The sequence below is a fragment of the Festucalex cinctus genome, chromosome 16, assembly GCF_051991245.1.
Source record: "Festucalex cinctus isolate MCC-2025b chromosome 16, RoL_Fcin_1.0, whole genome shotgun sequence".
NCBI lineage: Eukaryota > Metazoa > Chordata > Actinopteri > Syngnathiformes > Syngnathidae > Festucalex > Festucalex cinctus.
The window spans coordinates 8,689,680-8,717,500 of NC_135426.1; the positions used below are offsets into that span (position 1 = coordinate 8,689,680).

General features: G+C 42.5%; 1 protein-coding gene across 2 annotated transcripts in view; it reads right to left on the reverse strand.

Moving 5' to 3' along the window:
* Nucleotides 1-27,821, reverse strand: part of grm8a (glutamate receptor, metabotropic 8a) — a 202,315-nt gene that overhangs the window by 100,848 nt on the left and 73,646 nt on the right. For both annotated transcript variants that reach the window (XM_077499682.1, XM_077499683.1), the window contains exon 3: nt 8,946-9,162. In XM_077499682.1, the coding sequence (XP_077355808.1) occupies nt 8,946-9,162 (217 nt within the window). The remainder of the gene's footprint in view (nt 1-8,945; nt 9,163-27,821) is intronic.

Genomic DNA, 27,821 nt, shown 5'->3' on the forward strand with positions numbered 1-27,821 from the left:
CCATGCTTTTATAGCAATAGAACACAATATTATGTGGGCCTTGCAAAATCAGTCAAAATCCAGTAAAACAGCCGGGAGCGAACGGGACTGCTTTTGTGAAAATGGCTGTGAGTGAATGAGTTAATTTCAGAACTTTTCCCTTAAAGTGACAACTTTGGGGACAGATTGACGGAGGGGAATCGAGGATGGAGAGCATCGATCCTTCGTCGCACATCTCTGCGTTCCAGCTTCCCGACATGGCTTGCTGCTAACGTAACAATGCAATCGCGGCGCCGACAGAGTTGTAATTCTGGCCCAGTCACTCGGGCTAATCAGCCTCTTGCCAGCCCGCCATCCATCAGCCGGGCCTATCGGAGGACGAGTGTGTGTTTGCAATCTTCGGGGGAAAAGACGATACGAGCTTGTGTCTGTGGGAATGTGCACGTGTGGGTATGCACGTTTGATTTATTAGCAGCAAGACTGGGTGTTAAAGTTCTACAAATGGAGCGTCACTTGGGAATATGCCATTTAATTGGGCAAAAAAATTAAAATAAAAGTTCAGCGGTAGACAACCAGTAGGAAACGAGGAATAAAACAATTAGGATCAGGTTCATGAATGGTATGCTTGGACCAGTTTGTTGTGGAGGACCTCGAGCCCACAAAACCACCTTCACGATGAGCTAGAATGGACTTTTCACTGAGCCAAGCCTATTTGGGGTTGGCAAATGAAGTGCTCCTTCCATAGTAACCAATGATCACCGAGTGAGGAACAAATCAATTCAGGGAATCATTGGGGAATTCCTGTTGGTCATCATATCTGAGCCAGCTGATTGGAATCAGCAGTTTGGTCGAGATGGGATGAAATTCACAGAAGTGCTTAGGTGATAATTACTATCTTTTAATGTCCTGTGGAGAGAGCAATGTGATCCACAAAGGGCTGTTAACTCCTAATGGATATTGTCGGTTTCACCCAGCTGGGAGATGGCAACCATAAGGCCGGCATCACCTCCACGCTAATAGAATTGTCCATGTTAATGACCTCCGGACGATAATTTCGATTCAAACGAACCACACGAGGGCCGCTTCAACAGGCTGAGAGGTGCTCGGAGTCGAGGAAAACATGTCTTTTGAAAGATGAGCCGTGTCAAGGATGAGCAGACCGTGAGCAAAGAGCTGTGCAGAGCGCGTGGGCCTTCTTCACATGAGCGTTCCTAAGATGCTTCACCTTGAGATGAATACCAAGGCCGCTTTAATTAGTTGCACATGGATGGGTTGACGCTTGTACAACACCCACTCGCTCAAACCCCCCGTAAGCGTGTCTGTGCGTGTGACTCAGCATGTACGCTGATGAAAAGGCCTAACATTTCTAATGAGTCTATTGAAGGACATCAAGCATGGAGCTAAAGTTACCCGAGGGACAACGTTGCGTCAAAAGAGCATGTGTGCATCCTTGAGAATGAAATGTGTGCTGATATTAGTATCATGAAAGCACAATGATCTACAGAATCAAGCATCCATGGCAGCAATCGGGATGTTTAATCCCACTTTATTCTGACGTAAAATTAACACAGTGTGCCTTTGGTATCTGATATCCAATCACTAGGGTGTAACAAAAACCGGGTTGAACTGCAAAATCATTTTTTGATTGAAAAGATGTGAACTGAATGTAATTGTTCAACTTTGAAATAGCGAGAGACATATTGAATGGCCTTTTATTGGAGAGTGATATAACTTGGAAGGAAATAGCCCATTTACAGCACTGACAAATTTGTTTGCTTCATAGGCTACCATCTTAATATCGAATCAAGTCAAACCAGATTAAATTGTTCCACTTCCAAATCGAATCCGACCAATCACATTCGCTTTTAATACTTGTCCATTATTGTCTCCTTTTAAATGTGTGGCGGATCCAAGAGTGTCATGTTAGCTGAGCTCGGCAAGTTTCTTCACCAGTAAGTACCGTATTTTCCGCACTATAAGGTGCACCTAAAAGCCTTCAATTTTTTCAAAAGCTGACCATGCGCCTTATAATCCAGTGCGCCCTATACTGTATATGGATCAATATTTGAGCCGCAACAGTTCTCGCTGTCAAGACGCTATCGGTAACCCTGCACGATCGGTGACGCGCGTGCGCAGAAGATCCCGCCATCTTGGATCGCTAGCTAATACTAATACTTTACCTCAGAGAAAATAATAAAACAGCTGTTTATTCATTTTGGGAGTAAATGGAGCTGTCAAAAAGCTGGTTTGTAATCTATTAATAAAGTTTGACTGACCTATCTGACTGTTTTGTTGACATTCCCTTTAGCGCAGCACCATCTAATGGATGCATAACGTAACCCCAGCCTCTACTGTAGCGCCTTATATATGAAAAAAGTTTTAAAATATGTCATTCATTGAAGGTGCGTCTTATAATGAGGTGCGCCTTATAGTGCGGAAAATACGGTATATCCAACACTCCACAGGTGAGTCAACGTAACACATCTGTATTTTTGGGATGTATTTTTCGACCAGAAGAGAAAACAGGATCAGGAAAAATAGACAAAAGGCGCGAAGAGCTGCGTTTTAGCAGATGGTGCGCAGGTGTGTTTCTCAAACATCCAGTTAAAAAGATATTTGCAGACAGCGCAGACAAACTGCTTCACAGACCTTGAGGGTAAGGTGACATCTATAGTCGCCCCATTAGTCATAATGGGTGGAAAACATCCCCTGCAGTGCCAAGGAGCTTGTCCTTGGGGTCTTTCAATTACAAAAAAAACCCTTCTTGATCTGAAATATCTGTACAATACATCTGACGTGAATCAAAATGCCGCTTGGGTCAAGATCTGTTTCATCTCACTCCGCTGACTAAAACATACACAGTGAGTGAAGGAATGGACGTGATAATGAGAAGGACCACTGTCTTTGTGGTGGGAAGCTCGAAACCAAACGCCAAATTAAAGCGGAGAGGCTCTGCGAGGCGCTGTGAAAAAAGGCAGATTAACTTGGAGCCCGAGAACTAATGAAATGAATCTGGACATAAATGATTAATTATGTTCTCATTTTCTTGCCTTCGTCGTCGACTGTTGGGATTCACAGAGCCGCCACCACTGTGAGGTTTCTTCCGGCCAAAAGTTGCAGTTTGTCTATGTGGGTCATGCTTGAATGCTGCTCCAAGGCAAGAGTAGGTCATGGCTTGTTTTAAAAGCATTTCTGTTATTTTAAGCCCATTTTAGCGTTCCATATGTTCTACACTGCGCTGTGTAGCCAAGGTAGAGCGGGCGTATACATCAATTTCCACAGCAGGGGGTTCACAGGAAGGGAGCGCCCCCTCCTCGCTCGAAGAGCCGCCCGCTGGAACACCTGCATCTTTTGCTGAGCAATAAAATCAGACGGCATCACAGCGGAAAAGCTCCGCTCGACCGTGGATTTAAACTTGACTGGCCTTTTCCCCGCCAGAGATAAGCCCTCCTGTTCCATTCAAGAAATCCGACCGCATATCACCGATGGGGAAGTGAATTATCACCGCTTTGAAGTGCGAGGTGTCACGATGTCGAGAGGCGAGCGACCGCTGACGGAACAGGCCACAAAACCACCGACACCTCCTTGGATATGAGAGCTTCAGAAGAAACAAGGTGCGTTTTTCATAGTTGCACACAGAGTTTGAGTGGTGAGCAAAGCGAGGCAAAAGCCACTAATCTGGTGGTGGTGACAGCAGGTTGGCTGCATTGTTGTAAAGCTTTCCCAAGATCTTAAATTCCAAGAGCGGCGAGAGAGCTCAGACCTCTGCCAAGGCTTGCGTATTTGTCAAGTGCCAAATCAATCCTCCCTGTGATATATCGAAAGCTAAAAGCAGGTCAAGTGTGGTCCTGACTCCTGATCCAGAATCTCTTCCTCCTCCAGAAACGGTAATCGCTACCATGTGTGTAATCTGGATCAGATCAGGATTCATTCTTTTCGGAACAAGTTTCTGCGATGAGGATTCTAACCGTCTTTCACCCTAGTCGTGCAAAATCCACGTTGATATATAGAAAAAAAGTGTGCAATGGACAAAATAACACACCTACCTACAAAAGAATCAAGGCATCACTATTACTTTAGAGACAACAACACAAAAACAAGAAAGATAATTCCACATGCAACAACAATGGGCAAACATCTGCTCCAACATGAGAATCCAGGATGCTCCAACATCAAGTAAAAGCTATTTTTAGTTTGCGCCTACAGCAGTCATTTTTAAACACAAAAATTTTGCTGACTGTCATGTGGACTGAAAAATTAGCTGCGCCAAACTTTTTCTCGGCAGCTCCTCCAGGGAGCCGAGCATGGCGGCAACACACAAAAAGTAGGACATATCCCGCTTGAAATGCCGCTCTGCCGCAGCATCGTGCGGATCGTCATGACGACCGCAAACCGCAGCAAGACGCTGCCGCGGCCACTTTAGCTCCCGTTCGTTGGCGGCATGCTTACGACATTAGCATGCAAACACGCTCACGGAGGAGAGTAAACAATGGTGCACCAATTAAAATGGGTGCTTGCCATTAGCATGCTGAGAGCCTCACAGGGCTGCAATCATCGCGCTTGCAATCACAAAATAATCACCAAGAAATTCCCTGCGGTTCTGCGTGCATATAAAAAAAAGACGTCTCCCCTTTTTCTCTGAACATGCACGTGTTAGTGTGATGTTGTTGGTTTGTTTTCACAGTCAAGGGGTGCCATGCATCAATATTATGCTTTCCATTTTAAGAGGCTACGCTAACAAGACGAACAGAATTTCAGGGTTACTTGCGTCAAAAGTATTATGTTCGACGTAAACAACAGTTTGGGATTGCTTATTATCAAAAGTAGGTCCAGATTCAACCGTTTTTATATCCCAGGTAACATGTGCTGAAAAAATGGGGAGTGATATTTACTTGAAAAAGCCTTGTAAAGTTTGATGCACTCTATAAATTCTAAGTTGGACAAGGAGTTTAACTACAATTTCTTACTAGAATTTTTTCAAGTAAATTTCAATCTCCATTTTTTCCAGTGTAGTAATGTGATCCTAAAAGAGCAAAACGCTTCATCATCCTTTTTTTGGGTTGCAGGGGAAGCACCCTAAACAGGAAAGTTCAGACTTCCCTCTCCCCAACCACTTCATGCAGCTCTTCTAGGGGCATCCCAAGATGTTGCAAGACCAACTGGGACAATTGCACCATTGTTCTCAAGACCCTCCTCTCGGTGCGAACACCTGACAACCTCCACGAGGAATCCTAACCAGTGCCTGAACCACCTCATCTGGCTCCTCTTGTTGTGAGCTCCCGGATGACAGAGCTTCTCACCCTATTTCTACCGTCGTCAAACTCATTTCAGTGGCTTGTATCTTTTTCTTTCAGTCATGACATACATCTCTTGGCCATAAGTACGGGTGACAATGTAGATCGAACATTCAGTGCTTTGCCATTTGGCTCAATTCCTTCCTCTACATGGCAGACCAATGTGGAGTCCACATCACTGCAGACGCTGAACCAATCCACCTGTCGATCTCCCGCTCTATCTTTCCCTCATTCATCACAAGACCCAAGAAACTTGAACTCTTGGAAGGATCTCGTTCTTGACCATTTTCGCACAGAGGACCAAGGCCATCAATGTTTTGGACCTTTTTGTTCAATTTAAGGTTCTGGGCAGCACTGTGACCAAGTGGTTAACATGTCTGCCTCACAGTTCTGTTGGTTTAGGGTTTGAATCTCGGGTCCGGACTTCCAGTGTGGAGGTTGCACAACTTGCGTGGTCTTCTTTTGCTTGCATAGGTTTACTCCAGTTTTGCCCCGCATTCCAAGAACATCTTTCGTAGGTTGACTGAAGACTCAAAATTATGTCTATTGTTTTTTGTCCATATGAGTCCAGTGACTCCCTAGTGGCAACCAGTTCAGGATGAACCCTAACCTCTCACCAAAAGTTAGCTTACCCACACCATGAAAGGGTGTATTGAGACCTGCACTATTTGGTCCGCTTTAAACGGACCAGAGTTCGTTTCCCACGCTGGTGCGGACTAAACAAACGGACCGAGACCCACCTTTCGAGGTGGTCTCGGTCTGCTTCCAAACCCACCTGGCACGGTTCGCTTTGCAGTCTGAATACAAACCACGGCTGATCCGCTCCAATTGCTGGACATATGCGCCTTTTTGGGCTTAACAAGCCATCGTAGTCAAGTATTGTGGGGGGAAATTTTGCCCGGTAGTGAATATTGTGCTAAATTCATTCATAAATCATGCGTATTACTTTTAGCCACGCTGCTGTCAGCATGTTGTGGTGGGAGCGCAACTGCTCCTCCGTTGACTACAAACAATCGACGACGCATTCCAAAATTAGAAACAGAGTGGCAGAACCTCTGTTGAATGAGCTGCCCTTGACAATCACATATATCTTGCATCTAATAACGCAACAAATATGCAACGGAGTAATGCAGCACGTCGGAATTTCACGTTTTCCGCTATTTCCGGGTTTCGTACGTGTACAGCCCTCCTCATTTTTGTCTAATGGGAGCACGGATCGTCACATGGGTCGACGTGATTCCGCAATATAGTCCACTTGCAAAAAGAACAGTGTGAATATGAACCGCACCAATCTAAAAAAAAAAATAAAGTCTGCTTTTGGTCCGGACCAAACAAGTGGACTAAAGGACTTTTCTGGTCTGAACACACCCTAAGAGGGACACAAAATGATTTAGGCCTGCCAAATGTTCAACCTGGATTTGATTCAGATTGAAACATGATTCAGTAATTGCGCTTCTGAAACTGAATACACGCTGCAAATCGGTTCATTATGGGGAGAATCATAAATCATGAAATCTCTTTGTTCTTAAGATATATCTGTTCAATTTCCAACCAAGTTATTCATGAAACAGACTTACTGTATATTAGCAAAAGCCACTTAAGACATCATTTTCTCAGTTGTGTTCACGTGCGGAGTGTAAACAAGTGACTGACTGCTGTCACAGCTCTCTCTCTCTCTCTTTCTCTCTCTCTCTCTGAGGGCAGAAGAGCACACTATCTGCTGACTTCTCCAACACACGCACACACACACCCACACACACACACACACACACACACACACACACACGCACCCCCACTGATGTGACACCGCGGTAAACATCGATGTGCTGACTGCCGCAGCTCGCAGCCCCGAGGCGAGCCGGCTCCAAACATGCACACAGAGAGGAGTCGGAAATGGACTCTCGCAGACCTGCACACACAGCTGTCGTACACAAACAATGAGCGAAGATCGAGAGAGCCAACGAGTGAGAGGGGCGAGAGAGCATTCCCGTCTTTTGGCCCGTCAGTCAGCTAATATTTGCCGAAAGTGATGTTTTCCAATAAGACAAGGAAGCCGGGGCCCATTTCTGATCCGTCAATATCACTTGGCGCATTTCACAAGCTGATGCGAGTCGGCGTGACACTCCACAGGGACGTCGCACTTGAGAAAAAAACAAACTGGCGATTCCGCTCTTCTCCTTTAAAAGGTGTCGCTCTCGTTTACTCTCATGCAATTTGCTCCCTCTCCCTCCCTTGCCACTCATTCGCTTAATGCAGGATTGTGAATTGACTCTTAACACTGCACACTTCATTGTATCCATTCACTGCTAAGCTGCTTTTAAATAGATGCGTGATCAAATATGATACAGCTGAACACACAGACATGGGGGGGGGGGGGGGGGGGGGAAAGCACTTGGATAACTGATGGAAATGGCCTAGATTGCATTTGTTTACATGCACGTCTATTTCAGGTTGTGAGGCTTCCGGATGAAAAGAGACATTACAGCTCATGGAAGAATACAACGACATGTTCATCTTTACTCACCTTTGAGATGCATTGCATACACATAAATACACATTCCACATCAGCTTCATGCACATTTTTGGAAGTGCTGCCACAGTTCTCAAAACAAGCTTTTGCTAAGTCTTTAAAGACTTTGGAAAGTCAATTCAGAGATTTGTTTCTGATTACATTATGCATGTTTGATAAATGCTGAAAACGTGCAAAGATTGACAAATGTAGTACTTAATTGTGGAGATTTATTGTGGACTTTCAGTTGTCTTCATTTGATGGGAGTTGCTAAAACGGTGACGCGTGACACACTTTGGACTCTGGCAGGAGTTGTGGCCGCATTAGAGCGCCACATTGTCAGCTGTGAGTGCATGCATGAGAAAGACGGAAATGCACAGAGCGCGTCTACTTTGTTAACAATTACTTTCAATTTACAGGGACTTCAAACTTAAATCAGTTATCATCAAGAACGCATCTCATGTGATCCTTAAAGCAGTGTAGCATTGTTTTTTGTTGTTGTTTTTTTTGTGACAACCTTTCAAATGCTTAATTATTTTGATGTACCAGGCGGAATACAAATAGCATGTCAAGCCACACACACTTTCTTGAACAAAAGAATGCTGGTCTGGTAACTCGGCCCAACTCAAAACGAACCGTCCAGTCAAATGTCATGTTCTTCGTGAGCAACGATACTCGTCATCATAGCATTCAAAATGTTGCGCGGGAAAGATGATAGTTTGTTTCATTTAGCATTAAACTCTGTTTAAATAATCAGTAACCCATCGAGTCATTAACACCAGCAACTGACGGCCTTAGAAGCGTGAGTTTCAAAAGAAGGCATGCTCGCCTTTCTTCCCAAAGAAGATGTCGTACATCAAAACAGAGCCCACTTATGAATCATCAAGTTTTTATTCAAGTCATTCACTACTGTTGCTTGCCGCTAATGTTTACTCATGGAATTACGTATAAATATATATTTCATATGCATGTCCAACTTTTCCACACATACGTCCTGCTTTTTCCGGCTATTGACAGTGACCAGAATTCTCCGCTGATCAATCTGGTTTCCAGGCTGGGACACCAAATGTTTGATGAGTAGATCTACTATTAACCAGCATTTCATGACTACAACCAAACGCTGTCACGCAAACATCAGCCAACAGAAAATCGCCGTTACTTACCAGTTTCTCGTGAGATCTGGACAAACGCCTCCACTCCGCTCTCGCCGTAGTTGCCCTCGGAGGCCAGCGTGGACACGTAGTTCCACTCCATGGCCGTCACGATGTCCATCATGGCCTGAGCCTGGTACGAGTCCGGCGGCACCACGCGGGAGAAGAAGTCGTAGCGGGTGTTGTCGCTCAGCTCGGGGGCCGTGGAGGCGTAGCTGATCTGAGGGATCTGGAGAGACGGCACAGAGAGAGCGGGAGAAATGAGGTCAGAAAAAAAAAAAAAAACATTGCAATTTTGGGAGGCAATCCTGGCGGGGAGGCCGGCCTCACGCTGGCTTTATAAGGTAGGGGGCGATCCCCAAGATTATTTGGAGGCGGGTGGGAAGACGATACAACTCAATTTCTCTTCCTATCACTGGAAGTAAGGATGGAAGTGTGGAAACAAACCAAAATTGGCATGAGAAATGGGTTGCACAAGACGACAACTTGAAAAGAGAGGACTGAATCTCTCTCTCTCACAAACAAATGCAGGTATATGTGATAGATAGTGTTAAAGGCTGTTAAAAGCGTTATACACAGCTGACAGGCAGATTGATTTTACCTCTGATGGAAGGGGACATCAAGAGGTGTACTGGCCAATAAACACATACACACTCTCTCATGCACGCACACAGACACACACGTTTGTCTTTGTATCTTAGTGGGGACATGTCATTGATATAATGCATTTCCTAGCCCAAACTAACTCATTCACTGCCAGTCATTATAGAAAATTTTTACATTTCCAATACTCTCGTGATATTACATTCAATAATTATATATAAACCGAATCTACCAAATAACAGAATAGACTCCCTACTTTTTGTCCCGTCCCGTTCTTTTATAATTGACAGGAGAAAAATGTAGGTTTGCCAAAATACAGCCATTTCTCCCATGGACTCTGAAACTGTGTTTATTTCCTATAAAATGGGGCAATGATGTCATCTACCGGTGGTTCGGCATCAGTAAAGTTGTTTCCAAGTTTGATATTTACAGTGGAGCATGCTCAGATTCGCCCCCATTTAGCACCGCTCTAAAAAATACAATTGACAAGTATACTTGTCAAAGGCAGTGAATGAGTTAAACTCTAAAACAAAGTCTTGACCCTCAAAAAAGAAGTCTGAACTTGTGGGGTCAACCAAAACCGTCCCATCAAAGTCAGTCCCCACTCACAGTCCTCAATGGTAGTTAAACCGGTGAAAACCCGTGAGTATGGGCCCCCAAAATGTAGCACACACACACACACACACGTACACAAAATAGCAATTTCATTAGCATTCATTGCAAAGTAAGAGTTCAGTGGCAGTCTAAGTCAAACATACATTTCAGTGTCAGCTGTCTGTCACGCACACTTCAGAAGGTTGACAAGTGCTGAGCACAGCCCAACTGGGATCAGGATGACATTAAGCAATTAAGGAAAGACGCGGTATGTGTGTCTGTAACATTTCAAAATGCCCATTACTCAACGTCTTTCTTTTCTTTTAGTGTCATATGTGAGGCGCCTGCCTGCCACTTTGCATCTGCACGTTGGCATTTTTTAAAGGTCGCCGATAGCCTACTTCGTGTGACACCTTCCTCTTTGGTGGCAGGGGCGGCAACTTTTATTCGGGACATGTACACAACACGTCCTGTTTCTGGGCTGTGTTACACCTGCTGCAAACAACACAAATGATATCTGTGTACTAGTGATATTACGGATGCATAATTCATCAGGGCCCAGATGGCAAATAACCTAAAACACCAAACAATTGGTGAAACAATGCTTGTGCGTTCGTGTATGTTAATGAGCATCTCATCTGTTTCGTTTGTCCTCTCACACTTTGTGCAAATAGACACATATCCATTTCAAAGAGGAAATAAAGGCGCAGCGGCGAGGAAATGCGATATTTATCTGTTTACAAGAGCGGCGGAAATGCGAACCAGTGACCTGTGCAAACTCTCCACTTTGATCTTTTGTTATTTTCGATTTTACAGAAGCGCACAGAATGGAGAGAAGTATGCAAATAGGCTGTGCTTCATTTCTCAGTGAAGAGTAAGAAGATTCATAAAGTTAGAAATGTGTCAGAAATGCAAACAATGCATGCACCCATCAATCTATCCATTTTCTTAACTGCTTTGCCTCACTAGGGTCGCGGGGGGGTTGCTGCAGCCTACCCCAGCTGGTTTCGGGCAGTAGGCGGGGTAAACATGCATGTCTTTGGCATGTGGAGATGAGGATGGATGGATGGATGGATGGATGGATGGATGGATGGAATGGGTGGACAGACTGATGGGATGGATGGATGGATGGATGGATGGATGGATGGATGGATGGATGGATGGATGGATGGATGGATGGAATGGGTGGACAGACTGATGGGATGGATGGATGGATGGATGGATGGATGGATGGATGGATGGATGGATGGATGGATGGATGGGTCAACAATGCTGAGTCGGCAAATTGGCGCGAGATAGACGTGACTGTGGCTGTCTTTCGCCTCCAAAGTGAGCAGAGTTGGGAGTTAGCGGCAAGGAAATTAATGGCTTGGTTCACCCACACTGCCGGGGAAGAAGATTATACTTCCAATCCTTCCATAATTCCATTTGCGCTAATGAATGTGTGTGTGTAGAGAAGAGCGTGTGTGATAGAAGAAGAAAAAGGATGTCTGTGCTGCACTGCTTTTTGAAACGGGGGTTTCAATTCGCGCCGGAGACACTTCTTTGCATTTATATATCTTAAATAATGTTGTCATTGTCATAAAAATACTCATTGCTGGACAAAAGGTCAGCGTTTGCACGGCGCGGTCACACAAGCCTGATTTCTTTGAGTCCAATTCAGCATAACATAGCCATCAAAAAGTTAAGGAGTCGTCAAAGTGGCTCTGGTGGTGTTGGAGCACAGTGAGAAATGTCAGCAAAATGCACTCTGTCTACTTCCCATCATCCACCGACCCTTCCGACTAAAGCGACCTTTTGAAATGTCTCTTTGCCAGTCCCGGTGAAATCGAGGAAATTTGAGGTCCAAATTTGCTCTTTTAAAAAGAACTTTGGAGAATATTTCTCGCCAGGAGGAAGCATGTGACATTATGAAGCGAACACAGCTTTTATCTGTCTGCGTGTGTGCATCTTGCAATAATGGATCTGTCATGCCCAATCAGCGAGCCTGAGCCTGATTGATCACCTCGGTGTGGAGCTAATTTACCCGAGTAAATTGCACACATGAATGTGCTCGCTTTACATGAAATACACACGGTGTCATGCGAAAGGGCCGGGTGGATCATCGTTATGATTTGTATTCATTATTTATTTGTTTACATTCACACAAAGACAATACTGTAGATGACAGCAAATTCAAACTTGTGACATTCAGATTCTTATTTTTGAGAATGTCAGTTGGGTAATGGTGGTGCATCTTATTTTTACTTACTTTTTATTTCACCAACATGGGAACTACATTATAATAGAGTTGATTTGAAAAATGTCCGTTTTATAGTGTTTGTGTTACTTTTAGTAGGAAATCACAAGCTTCTCAAGAAATAGCTTGAAAGGGTCACTTAAACACTGCCAAAGCTTAACAAAATTGCACACACACAAACACACACAAAAAAAGACATTTCGCAGTGAAATGGAAGCAAAGTCACTACTAAAAGCAGGTCATGATCCTCACTACAGCACGCAAAACACTGGCACTATTCGACTAAAATAAAACGTACCCAGTGACATGAAAAAAAACTGGCCATGTAAACAACTTTAATAGAAATGTTTATAATATACTACAGAATATAAACAACACTAAATTGGTGAGGGAAAAAAAAAAAGATTGTAAAAGAAACCTTGATCAATAGCAGGAAGCCAGTCAAGCGTCCATCTTTGTAACTTGTTTTAATTGGCACGAGAAAAAATTGAGGAAGGATCAACTGCTGTTGTTTTTAATTGCTGGGAACATGACTCCGGCATTAGAAAGGCCAAGTCGGGTTCAGGGTCTAATTGGGAAGAGGGGACCGCCACAGACTGCGGGGGCTCTCGCTAGGCAAGTCCTAGCTGGGATTTGACATCCACTTTTGGAATGAATTTAATTAAATACAGCAGATGAATCTCCATTCAACTAATTTGAGACGATCGACGATCTATTTACTGCATCATGTGTAAAGTGATTGATGAAAAAAAAAAAAAAAAAAAGAAGGGATTGGGACATTCTTACTAATCAAGTGTCACTAATATAAACTAGTTGTCATGTCTGGGGTCACGCCAGGGTTAAGTTTGAGTTCATGACCTGTTAAGTTTGGGTTCAAGACCGTGAGGCCAAGTGTCTGTTTTTTACTGATGTAACCATCAAGCAACCATCATCTGGTTTCAACTGGTTATGCTATGTGATGTCATGAGCTTTGTGATGTCAATCAATCATTTACTTAGTCACAACCAATCAGATCAATTCATTGGTAGCAGTCTGAGAAGTGTGTGTGTTTGCCGGATTATTGCTTTCTGTCCCTCTGTGCAACTCTTTGTTTCTCGTCCAGTCAAATTTATTCCACTCTTCTTGATGTGAATAAATAGTTAAAATCTTATTTGTGTCTGCGCTTTGTGATCCAACCTTCAGATCATGACACTAGTACAAACTTTTAAAAGAATAGCTAGCTGTTTTAAAAGTGTTGCTGCGGTAAATTTCCAACTAAATCAAGCCAATAAACTGGCCAATACTGATCAATAGCATACATAAATCATTGCTATTGCTCTATACTTTACTACCACATCCTTACTGTATTTCAAAACCTCTTTAAACTATCCAACCCATATTGCTGTTTACAGCTGCAGGTTTTTCATCCAAAGAGTGGTCAAATTAAATAATGCGACTATATAACATTGATTCCGAGCTCGGAACGCAGGCATCGACTTTCCACTTTCTCACTCCCGTTGCCGCTTTTATTCACCGCTAAACAACATTGGCATTCCCTTTTATTGCGCTTGCTTGTGCCCCGCGATTGCACCCCACATCAGAAGACGCGCTGAGTGCAATCACTGCGTGGGATTTTTTTATTTTATTTTTTTACGTCAACAGGCATATAAGCAAGATGAGGGATAGATAGATAGATAGATAGATAGATAGATAGATAGAGAGAGAGAGAGAGAGAGAGAGAGAGAGAGAGAGAGAGAGAGAGAGAGAGAGAGAGAGAGAGATTGGGTAAAAAAGGAAGCAAGCTCGACAACAGCACGGGGGCATGGTGAGAGGAAAGAGAAACAACAGAAGACAACAACAAGAGGGAAACTTTTAATAGGAGACGAAAAGAACCAAGGCAATAAAAGAGAGTAAAGGGAACGATGTGAGGGAAAGTCGATGGATGACGCACACAAACAAAAAGAGGGGGGAAAGAAAGGAGTAGCACACTATGAGAAGGACAGATGTACAGGATGGAATGAGGGAGGTCCAATTATTGTGAAGACTCAAATGGAGGGAAAGCAATCAAAGTTCAGAACGGGGACGCAAGCAGCAAGTGACAGTGACGAGAATGAAAACATCGAGGAGGACAGAGAAGGAATACAGGCAAAAAAACAGTCTGTTTTAAAATGGATGTTTAATCTATGCATGCCTCCTTTAATTTGTGTCGGATTACACTTTCATTTTCAAATCATCTCCATGTTCAAGGCACCAAAATCACTTCTATTTAACTTTGTCTGTATTCTGATTGAGCTGACTGTGCCCTGAAGGCATGCAGCTTTGAGCATGTACTGAGATATGTTAATACCATTATTAGCATTTTAGAACATCCATTAATATTGTATCCCATGCTTTTTGACCCAAGAAATGACCACTAATGCTCACTATGCTTTTGGTTAATAGCACTGCTATCTTAGCAGTCCTCAATTTACTAAGTAACTTCTTGGTTCACAACAATGTTTGCATATGATTTCTTTAAAACTAGTCATATTTAAATTATTTCTATGAATGTATTCCTGGCACTAGTGTGGTGTGCAACTAGCCTGTGTGGGTAGTTAGCCACTGCTAATTTTGCAAAATTGGTCTTCTCAAAACTTTGTACAGTAAGTTTGCTCAACAGCGTTTTAGGTTGACAGCAATTATCTATTTTTTGAAACGATGAAAATTGTATTATACTTACCGTTTACTCTCTGTACATTAATTTAACATTCAGGACAATTCACATCTGATTTATTTTGTTGATAGAACTGCTGGCCAGGTGGTAATTATTGACCAATCCCAGTTTATGTTACAAGTCAAAATGGCGGTCTTACTCGATCAAATGACATTTTCCGCTCATTGAAAAGCATTGGACGCTGGATCGTTGTAATATTATTTGTAAGGATTAGTTATTTATTTATTACTCTTTGTTTTGGCATTTTTTTTAAATACACAAAAATGGAAACTCACAAAAACTTGCAGGTAACACTTGACATTGTGAGAAATTACCAATATAAAAATAATGATAATATAGGGCTACAAACAAAACAAAAATGAAAGTAAAATAAAAACAAACCAAAAAAAAAAACAGCCCTAGATGTTACCACAAAACAATAATAGAAAAATTTACTATTTTTAAGGATTATTTGGATTTCAAAATGTGATAAAATGTCAGGCGGCACGGTAGTCGAGTGGTTAGCACGTCCGCTTCCCAGTTCTGAGGTCTCCGGTTCGAGTCCAGGCTCGGACCTTCCTGGGTGGAGTTTGCATGTTCTCCCCGTGCCCGCGTGGGTCTTCTCCGGGTACTCCGGTCTCCTCCCACATTCCAAAGACATGCATGGCAGGTTAATTGGGCGCTCCGAATTGTCCCTAGGTGTGCGCGTGAGTGTGAATGGTTGTTCGTCTCTGTGTGCCCTGCGATTGGTTGGCAACCAGTCCAGGGTGTCCCCCGCCTACTGCCCAGAGCCAGCTGAGATAGGCGCCAGCAGCCCCCGCGACCCTTGTGAGGAATAAGTGGTCAAGAAAATGGATGGATGGATGGATGGATAAAATGTCATTTGACTACTATAACAATCTGCCTGGTTTGTATGCCAGTCACAGGCAAAAGCTAAAAATATTACGTTTGCTTTACACCGTGTAAAGGAAGCATTTGCATTGTATTGCATTGCGGAAATATCAGAAATGTGTGGCCTAATTTTAGGTTAGCCTGTAGAATTATATATTTATTCCATTACAACCTGAATCGAATTGACTTGACTTGATTATTTGATTAAACATTTTCTTCCGACCAAATTTGAGCCTTCTATCTTGCTCTTTACAATTCAGTGAACCTTTGTGAAACTTGATTTGTTTGTTTGTTTGTCTGCTTGCGTTTTGCGAGGGATGCATTCTGAGACAAAACCATGATCTTTCTCCCGCCGAGTTGAAGTTTTTCCTGTAAAACTTATCACCAAAATGCACAACCAATTTAATTTTGCATAAAGTCCACAAGCTTAATGTCAACATTGGATGTGAAATGCCATAGATGGGTTAAAGAAATTATCAACTATCATGTCTAGGGTCACGCCAGGGTTAAGTTTGAGTTCATGAACTGTAGGTTTGGGTTCATGACCGTGAGGCCGTGTCTTGCTATGTGATGTTATGTGATGTCAGGACCTGTGTGATGTCAATCTTTACTCCTTTACTTAGTGACAACCAATTACATCAATTCACTGTCTGTAGTAGTATTTGTGTTTGCCGGATTATTGCCTTCTGTCCCTCTGTGCAACTGTCTTTGTTAAAACCTTATTTGTGTCTGCGCTTTGGGACACAACCTTCAGCATCTGACAGCAACGATGTTACGGTAATTATAAACTTGCCTCTTCCTGCTTATAATTACGCAGCATCTCTCCCATTGTAACCACTCTGCCCCGAAATAGTTAAATGCAAACGTGGCACTACACTGAAGACACACAGCTCTAAATTCAGACTTGCCGGTACACTATACTAATTTTACTTAATTTTCTTAATTAAATATTGAATGGGGAGCATTCCCCTCAATTAACTATCAATTAGCCGAGGGTATTGGAAAGCACAATGCATGTTTTTGCACACAAATAGCACAAAGTGTCAGTCGTGTGACTTTCTCTTCGGTGTCGGCGCACGAGTGCCGAGGCAGGAGCTAAAATTGAAGATGTCACGCAGCCCCAGGGGCTACATCCTCGGGGTGACACTGAATTAACGACGGCGACACGGAACGCTTGCCTTCCGGGGAGTGGAGACGTTCCACAGAGCTGTGAGAGCAACTCATCGTCGGGGTCAATTTGAATTTCAAGAGGAACATTATTAAAGGCTGCTCTGTCTTACCGGGAAACAATTTATGGCCGAGGTGATGAATCTGCACCTGCTGCTGAGAAAAAGGTCACGGGAGGGAAACGAAGGACGGCGCATCGTACGAAGACCTGCGCTCAACTTGCATCATTCACTTTCGGAAAAAAATGTATATTTTGTGCAATAGAAAGATTTAAAGGACACTTTTAAAAAGTAATGAATGGGAAATTTACGTTTTTTTTTGTTTTTTTGGGGGGTTTTTTAATGCATGAAATTTTTGCAATTATAAACAATGTACTGGAAAAAATTATAGCCGACCGATCTGTCAATAACTCCCAGGCTGCTTTTTCTCCCCAAAACTCCCCTGCATGTGCACGGCGGGCGCACAGAATGAACACGCCCCACTTCTTGATCCAAACCGGCCACCTGCTGCTTCTCCTCTTGCTTTTGTTTCTCCCCACCGTGAAACAAAAGTGTGCCATTGTGCATCTATATACAGTATGTGTATGTGGAGGCAGGAACGTTCCAGCTTCAACATGAGCACTTGACACATGCCGCTATCCAAGCGTGACGGTGCCGCATCTGTCTGGTGTCCCGGTGTGCGACCGCAAGCCACAAATGTCAGACAAAAAACAAAATATAGCAGCGGCGCTTTGCAGATGGAAAATAGATTACACACACACAGGCAAGTGCAGGAGAATTATTCATCTGCGTTCAGAGTCACACTATTCTGGAGCCTCATTTATCACTAAATAAGATCTATACGAAATCTATTTGGACAACTTCTCGTGTAACAAGACTAGCTTGTAAATGGAATAAAAACTCGGGACTTCCTTTATGCCAGTGTGAAGGGAGCATTCTTCTTTTCCTTCTCTGGGGAATCTGACCCCTACTTTATACACCGTGACACAACTAACAGGCCCCTGGTAGACCTGCAGGCAGCTGAACAACAGTGGAGGCGCTGCACAAATGTCTCCATGTCACCAGCAATTTGATTTTTATTACATATAGCACTTGTTTCATCTGTGGTTGCTTACTTTTAAACTGCTCAATAAATAGAGTTGATATTACAATCTAAAGAGAATTGTTGAACCAATTCTCTCTTAAAAACTGAATTCCTAATCTTAAATTGGTTCAACAATTCTCTTTTTAGAGTGTAAATATATGTACATTCTAAATAGAGAACTGTTGAACCAATTTAAGATTGCAAACTTAATTGTAGGCCATCACTTCAATCGGTAACACACGATTGAATTAAGTTAGTCCAAAGTGAATATCCATCCATCCATCCATCTCCTTAACCGCTTATTCATCACGATCGCGGGTCACGGGGGTGCTGGAGCCTATCCCAGCTGGCTTTGGGCAGTAGGCGGGGCACACCCTGAACTGGTCGCCAGCCAATCACAGACAATCAGCTGTCTGCGACCTAAGATAAGTTGCCTAATATCCAAATGCCCTGTACTTTCTTCTCCCTACAAGGGTCACAGGGCGTGCTGGAGCCTATCCCAGCCAGCTTCGGGCAGTAGTCAGGGTACACCCTGAACTGGTCGCCAGCCAATCGCAGGGCACACAGAGACGAGCAACCGTTCACACTCCCACACACACACCTCGGGACAATGTGGAGCACCCAATTAACCTGCCATGCACATCTTTGGAATGTGGGAGGAGACCAGAGTACCCGGAAAAGACCCACACAGGCACGGGGAGAACATGCAAACTCCACCCAGGAAGGCTGAAGCCTGGATTCGAACCTGCGTCCTCAGTACTGGGAGACGGACATGCTAACCAATCATCCACCGTGCCACCCATGCCCTGTACTATCTGTCAAAATGTGAAATTTTCCATAGCAAAGAACAACATTTATTTACTTTGTCAACCAGTTTGTAAAGACATTTCACTCATTTGGCTCCTCCGAAAAAGTCTTCCAAAAAAGTCGCCTTTGACTCAACACGTTGCAGGTCTTTTTTTGGCTGCAGTTTAGGGTTGCCCTTCATCCTCGAAAGGACGCGCACACAGCTGGAGCTTTAAACCCACCAATTTGAGCGTTAGCACGGACTCTGATTGCTCTCTCGCTCGCTCTCTGTTTGTCCTCCCCGGCTTCCAAAAAGGCCTTGACAAGATGAAATCCTGAGTGTAAATCTTGCTGCTGCGCTATTCCAACTTGAGTCTGCCACTGGGGGGTCTCACTGGGAGAACAGTACAATGCAAAATGTGGCAATCTATGAAGTTTATGATTAAAATTTAGGATTGATCCACCTTCATCGGTTGCCGCTGTGCACTGAACAACATATGAACTGAAGCGACACGCTCACAGGTGTAAACTCCTCTGTTGCAACTTTCCCAGCGCTGCCTTTAAAGAGGGCAAAGTGATGCGCGCGTCGCCCGCTCTATTAAGTTTCTCAACAGTAGCTAGGCTTCATTAAAGAGAGCAACACTCGCAACATGGCCCTTCTCTCGAGCTGCCGGGGGAGACAACGCTGTCAAGACTGTCGGAGGACCGCCTCGTTATCTGCGCCGGGCGCTCTCCGGGGAAGCGGTTCCATTTTATTTAAAGGGAGGCATGCACCGGGAAGCTATTTTGTTGCCGTATATGCCTCACAGTCCAGCAACGCACCTCCTTGCACACTATTTGAGTCACACGTTGACATTTTTCTTTTTCTTTTTTTAACCATCTCTGTTTCTAATGCTGTTGGACGAAGGGTCATCTTGGTTTTGCAGCATAGTAATATTATACATTATAACCTGTGGCATAAGAGCGAGTCAGGCCTTTATTACATTTTAGCCGGTAGATAAAACTGCTCAGGTGGATTACACATTTTATTGTGCATGACGCTTTATAGACTGTTGAAAAAATAACAAACTAATTACTCCATTTATGTAAGTTGAGGCCACCTCAAGTCGAAGCACAGTAAGACCTTCGCCAAGGCCAAAATATTCAACAGAGGTGTGAGGAATGGAATCAAATCGAATTTGTCATTGCACTTGTCAAGAGTACTGTCATGGTTTGGGTTGGGTTTTGTTTTGTTTTTTGTTTTTGCTTTTGTCAGGGTTCTAGTTTTGAGTGGGTTTTGTTTTAGTTTATCCTCATGTTTCTTTAAGTTTCAGCCATAATCTGTGTTTTGTTTTGTTGTCCTTGTGTGCCTCCCTCGTCTTGTCAAGCATTGTCATGTCCACATGTGTTTGCCTGCCCTTCCTCATCTATCAACCAATCAGCATCCTCTGCCACTTGTGTCTTGCCCAGCTGTGTCTAATTGTCAATTAGTGTATGATGTGTATTTAGTTTCTTGTCTCCCCTCTGTCTGGGTCGATTCATTGTGTTTCCCTCACGTCATGCTGCCCGTTTTGTGCCCTGAAGTTTCCACCACGGTTTGCCTCGCTTGTTTTTTTTTTTTTTTTTTGGTTGTTATTGCTTTTCTCAGCTATATCCTTGTGTACCTCTTTGTTTTGTTTCATGAAACCCCTTTTTGATTGCAAGTACAGCACAACAAAATTCACTGAACAATTACAATCTGTCCAAAAAACATTTACAAAAAAAAAGACCAGCAGAGGGAGACAGCACATCAAGCCTGATGGGTCACCACACCGCTCTCTAATTTTCTTAGAAAGAAAAAGAAAAACATAAGGAAGGGGGAAGAAAAAGAACCAATCCCATACTATGCTTCCTATAAGGAAAGGGCACAGTATGGGAGAACCCAAACACAGTACATCAAACCAAAGCACTATTTGGAGTTCACTTTTCATAACTGCAACAAGTCCAGAAACAAACAAGTGTGTAGCAATGTTGTTCACTTCAAAGTCCAGCAAAAGTCTCTGAAAATTGGGAAGGATTCTGGCACAAGTCATGTTATGTCTCCATAACTGGAGAAAGGGTGCACTCGTTGGTTGAGCAGTAGGGGATGGAAACGGTACTTGCAAGATGCGAGGGTTGTGGCCTAACTGGGGATATAAACGTCATTCGCCTTTCGTATAGCGTGGTTACTTCTCAAGTTGGTAAATTGTGATTTTTTTTGTACAATTGTAAACCCTCCACAAAAGTAATCAATCAATCAGCAAAAAATACAGGGCAGTATGCAGCAGGTTCTGATATACATTTTTGACATCATGTGTATTTAGGCAAATTTGCTATGATGTGTTGAACCAACATAATTACTTGCCTCAGTTACACTTGTTTATACAGCACAATAATGGTGGCAGTCTAAATGTTACAAGAGAGTATTGTATCTGTTGATGATCTATAATTAACTCATTTGCTTCCAAAAATATGTTGTATTTTAAATGTTTAAAGTTTCCCAAAGACGTATTTATACTTTTTTTTTTAATGTTTTTATTATGCTAGCACATACAGAAGGCTTTGATGCAGCCTCTCTACTGCAGAAAGCGGTTGAAGCAATGGTAGTTATTACAAAAACAGAGTATAAGAGATCAACCAGGGCCATGTTAAAGCAAGCTGATTTTCCCACAGTTCGAAGCAGATTTGTGAATAATGATGAAACTTAGCTATATTCTAATGGTAATTGCTGCAAAACAGAAATCGATAGAAATATACTACTTTTTTTTTCCTGAGGAAAGAGGAGACTGCTCTTTCTTTTGGTAGGGTCCATGTTTTTTTTTTAGCAATAGAACACAATACTCTGTGGGCCTTGCAAAATCAGTCAAAATCTAGGAAAACAGCCGAGAGCGAAGGGGGTTGCTTCAGTGAAAATGAATGAGTTAATAGAATGAGTTAATATATATTAGTAAATGTTTTTCCCTGTTTTCTGGCTCACTTAGAAGTTTTTTTGTTTTTGCTAAATTTAACTACACAAACTAGAACTAAACAAGTCATTTGAATGAGGCACAATTAATAGTGATTGTTTATTGAAGATGCAGATGTGCAATTTTAAAATGAAACAAATATGTATACTGTGAATAGTGTTGTTCCGATACCGATTTTTTTGGGCCCCGATACCGATTCCGATACCCAGCTTTGCAGTATCGGCCGATACCGATACCTAAGGTGTTTTTTTTTTTCTCAACATGAAAAAGCTATCCTACCATTGGTTCAGAGCATTCAAGGGCCAATAGGATGTCTGAGATCGGAATGCAGTGAACATGTCACCTATCAGTGAATGTCGTGCACGAGCGAGACATAAGAAGCTGCATCCAAAATCCTATATTAGTGTTGGAATTAATGGTATCGGCATGTTACTTGTGAGTACTCACCGATACCACTGTTTTAATGCAGTATATATATATATATATACATACCAGTATCGGTATCGGAACAACACTTACTATGAATGGTTGTATGTCGCCCTGACGCCTCCCTCTCACCCTGCTGGGGCACCCAATACTTTCTTGATTGTGGCCCCTGGGGTCCCTTGCTACGCCACTGGGTGTGTATAGTGACCAATCTGGTCCGTGCTGACATTGGAGGTGGGTAAGACTGTTTCAGTCAATGATGGTTTGGGGTAATCTTGCGGGCAACATGGCGGCCTTGGTAAACAGTGCAAAACCAGTTCCGTGATAACAAACACTCAAAGGGCTGTTAATGAAAGCGGATGCGTGGGAGAAGCGAAGCGGGGAGGGGAGGGCATGCTATAATGAATGGCGGAAAGGGGTAAATGTATTAGGTGGAGGTGGTGGCGGTGGTGATCGGGGGGGGGTCCCCTCTCGGGGTGCAGCAAAGGGGAGATGATGAAAGATTTGAAACGAGACAAAAAGGTGGAATGTGGAAGTGATGCAGTAATTGAGAGCGCTTGAGGGAGGATGAATATGGAGATAAATGTCAGCGAGAAGTCATACTGGGATGAAATATACGTAAGTGAATGCAACAAAATGAAGAGAGGGGGACGGATGAGGGGACAGAACGGCGTTGTGTGATGTGACAAATGGGATGACAGTCAGTCGAATAAAAAATGGCCTTGTTTTGCAGATAAACTAGAAATTGCAAAAAGGCAGAGAGTAAAAACCAAAGAAATGAAGTGAGGACTGCGACGTCGGTTAATACATCATCGCAATCCCGAGTAGATGTGAGCAACATCACACAAATCTGATTGGATGCTGAATATGTTTCGGGCAATTCCAATACATCATCTCCACTTTCGATTCTGCATTTTTGTGTTCATCCCATTTCTTCTCTCCGTTTGTTTTTCTACGCCGCTTTAACTTCTCTCGCTTATCCGGCAGAATTTTTCACTCCTCTCACATTCTCCATCCCATCTTTTCAGTCGCTCAATTACTTTGGCTTCCGCTCAAACTTCTCTTTTCATGTTTCTCATTTCCACAACCCCGCCGCCGTTTGGTTTTCTCACCTCTGGAAAAATACCCAGCTAAAAGGAGCAGCGACGCCACGTTCGCCTGCTGTACCTCATCGCTCTCTGCAAAAAAAAAAATATATATATATATATTAAAAAAAAAGTCCTGTGTTTCCCGAAGGTCAACTCATTTGTGCAGCTCCCGACGAGTGTTTAATTAATAACCGCTGACATTTTCCCTCACAACACATGAATGCCACTTTCGGCAATTATTATGATGGTGTCATTCAGAGGAGAGTCAACCTGTAGCCAGCCGGTTTTTACACCAGACAACCTTTTCCCGAGACAATCCCTTTTGTGCTCATGGTTTATCCGCCGTCGAAGCTACAAAGCGCACATGAATCGCCTCATATTGCTAATTAAAAAGTCATCTGATGTATCGCGCAAAATATTTGCTCGCCGCTAATCTAAAAAAAAAATAATCCTGTGCATCAAACGTGACCTCGTCTCGCTCCCCTCCCTGCTTTTCATCTCCACTCCCTTGTTCCCCCGCCATCGCTTCCTGCTTTTATTCCTCGCCTGGCTTATTTACACCTCTGTCCTTGCATCCCAGTGGGTGTCCTGTGCCGGCCTGTCCTCAGAGCCCTCGCCAGCCGCCATGCATATTGCATAGCGAGAAAATAATGTGATATATTGCAAACTCACAGAACTAGAAAGTATTCACACCTCAGGTGTTGATTGACTTTCTAGTAGGGTCTGACCAAGTTTGTGAGCCCGATTCTGGTGCTGATTCTTGGCGAAATAAAATTCTCATAATCAATTAATCGGCTGATTAATTTAAGTATTATATAATGAAAAAACTAAAAAAAAAAAAATCACAATACTTTGTCCTATAGTTGTTTAACCTAAGGCCAATGATTTACCTTTTTTGGCAGGTGGTTTAATGTCTTATGTGTTTGTCTTGTGCTGAAATGTGATAATGTGTAAACAAAAATTGTCAAAAATCTACTTTTTTTTTTTTTAAACCAATATCAGCAGATTAAATCGGTGGATTATTTGGCCAGCCTATGTAAACAATCCTACAAATGGGTGATTGGTTTACAAGTAGAGTTAGCAGACATTTTTTTTTAAGTTCGTTTTAAGTTTAAGGTTTTTTTTTGTTTTGTTTTGTTTTTTAAGGACATTTTTTTTAAGTTAAATGTATGAGTTGAATGGAAATGTCCAATCAGATTTTGTCATCTATGTGTTGCTATGTTATGTTATATAAATTCATATAATTTATATTGGCAAAGGCAATCAGTAAGATTTCACATTCAAAATCAGAGGATGCAGCATTGTTATGTCATCTGATAGGTAGATTTGATCAAACATGAAAAACTTTAATTTAACTCACTCACTGACAGCTATTTTATAACGTTTCGAAATTGTTAATACCCACACGATATTGTGTTCCATGGTTATATATGCACTGAATCTATCAAACGACAGAATAGACTCTCTCCTAGGGGTGTGAATTGCCTAGTCCCTGACAATTCGATTCGTATCACGATTCATAGTTCACAATTCGATTCGATACGATTAATCCCGATACGAAATTATAAGACGATTGTTGTGATTTTTTTTTACTTTACATAAAATTTGTATGAAAATGTATTATTTATTTATCTGAAATTTCAGTCTTATAACTGTGAGCCACTGTATTTAACAAACAGGTTGTAATCTTTTTCATCTTTGAACAGCATTGAAATAAAATATTAAGGCTCAATATTCCATTAATATAACGTTCGTCCATGATTAAAGTATGAAGCCTAACCCTAAGTAAGACGTTTTGTTGAATATTTTTCCATCAAAAATGGATGTTTAAAAATCGATTCGGCCGCCTATTGAATCGATTCGAGAATTGCGGGCTGTAGTATCGCGATATATAGCTGAATCGATTTTTTTACACACCGCTACTCTCTCCCATTTGTGTTTTTCCATTTTTTTATAATCACAGTAGAAAAAAAAGGTAGTTTGTACAAAATGCAGCCATTTCTCCCATGGACTCTCAATCTTTGTTGTTCCAAAATGAAACGGACGCTCCCCCACCCATCCGCATTGAAAAAACCTAATTGGCAAGTGTACTTGTCAAGGGCAGTGGATTAATAATCGGAATCTCTGCACTGTATTTTAAAACAAGCTTTCCCTCTTCTGGAAAGGCTTTTTTCGGAGACCGATGTTGGTGTGTGATGGTGTTTAGGGCAGAGGTCGAGTCAGAAAGGGCCTCTCCCAGGCTGTTGCTGCAAAACTCATACAATTGTCCAAAGACGAAGAGATCGGACCCATGGGCAACAAACTGATAGATGGCGTAAATAAGCGCCTCCATTTCTGCACCAGCCTCCACTCAACATGCTAACAGTGTTATTCTCTCCCCCTGCCAGACATTTCGCACCAATTCTCACCTTCTCTCCTCCATTCGCATCTTCCTAACAAGCTTCTTCTCCTGTCACACATTTTGCGTGTGGCACGGCGCTCTGTCGCCTTCTTTGCGGCGCTTTAACTGTCTCGCTCGCGCATGCGGCAGTTGAAAAAGAGCCGCCTCAGAAGATCACAGATGGAGCAAATTGTTTTAACTTAAAAGGTGCGAAAACAACGCATTTCTCGTGCTCCACTCCCGTCGCGCTGCTAACGATTCTTGCTACTTCTTGATAGATGTCGACCTTCAAATGACACCTTATCAAACGGGCGGGTGATCGCCTGAAGGATCTGACAATGAAAGTCGATGTGTACTGTATGTCTTAGGCAGAATTGCAGGTGGAATGCAGTGCAGTGCAGGATAGTAGTCTGTGAACGTCCACAAGATGATTGATTCATATCAGATCTCGTCCAACATGTATTTTTGCTTTCTTTTTTTTTTTCTTTTTTTTTTTAAGCCAACCAAAATCCCGTATCTGTTGGGCTTGAACCTACAGATCGTACATTTTCAAACAATCAGTTTATCAGATTTTAGATCAGGGGTGTCAAACATACGCCCGCGGGCCGGATCATGCCTGCAAATGGGTTTAATCTGGCCCGTGAGATGATTTTGTAAAGTTAAAAAAAATAAAAATAAAAATTGTAATGTCAGACTAATCAATCAGCCGGCCACATTCAAAACATATAGATTTGTAATTTCACAAGCAGTCCTCACATGAGCAATGCAACTTGTACGGGGACTCGTCATCCTGGATGTCATTATTTTGCACACAACTTAAACTATCCATCCATCCATTTTCTTGACCGCATATTCCTCACAAGGGTCGCGGGGGCTGCTGGCGCCTATCTCAGCTGGCTCTGGGCAGTAGGCGGGGGACACCCTGGACTGGTTGCCAACCAATCGCAGGGCACACAGAGACGAACAACCATCCACACTCACACGCACACCTAGGGACAATTCGGAGCGCCCAATTAACCTGCCATGCATGTCTTTGGAATGTGGGAGGAGACCGGAGTACCCGGAGAAGACCCACGCGGGCACGGGGAGAACATGCAAACTCCACCCAGGAAGGTCCGAGCCTGGACTCGAACCGGAGACCTCAGAACTGGGAAGCGGACGTGCTAACCACTCGACTACCGTGCCGCCACAACTTAAAGTACTGTTTGTTTAATTATTATCATTTTTTTTGTAATCATACACCGACATAAACGTGTTAAATACGACACAAATTTAATTACTGGTAAGACAAAATAGATATGACAAGGATGAACGTCCTTATCATTAATTGTGCCATGCAATGCATTCTGGGAACAATATATATGCAAAACAGGTCGATTTAACACGTCCGGAACGTATACCGGAAAAGTATTGCCACGTTCCATTTGCATTCGTGTTATTTTTCGGAACAATATGATTACTGTTGAGCTCCGTAATTTTGGGCTGGTCGACGAAAATCTGCGTATAAATGATGGCAATTTGTGAGTGCATTTCACCTCACAAATATGGCACTTTACTGTACTTTAATTTATTTAATTCAATCTCCGGTGTAAACCTTATTTATTGATTGATTGAATTTTTATTTTTTATTTTATTATTATTATTATTATTATTATTATTATAAATTCAATCTCTGGTGTAATAACCTTATTTATTGATTGACTTGAATTTTCATTTTTCATTTTATTTTTTAATTATTCTTATTATTATTATTAATTCAATCTTTGGTGTAATTACCTTATTTATTGATTGATTGAATTATTTTTTATTTTATTATCTGTTCTCATTGCTGCTGGACATGTAAATTTCCCAGAGGGAGCCATCCCAAAGGGATCAATAAAGTCAAGTCTAAGTCTATATACTGTTATTTTCCCGACGTGGCACGGTTGGTAATATATTTTCCTCCATGCGGCCCCTGAGCTAACATGAGTTTGACACCCCTGTTTTAGATGCAGCAT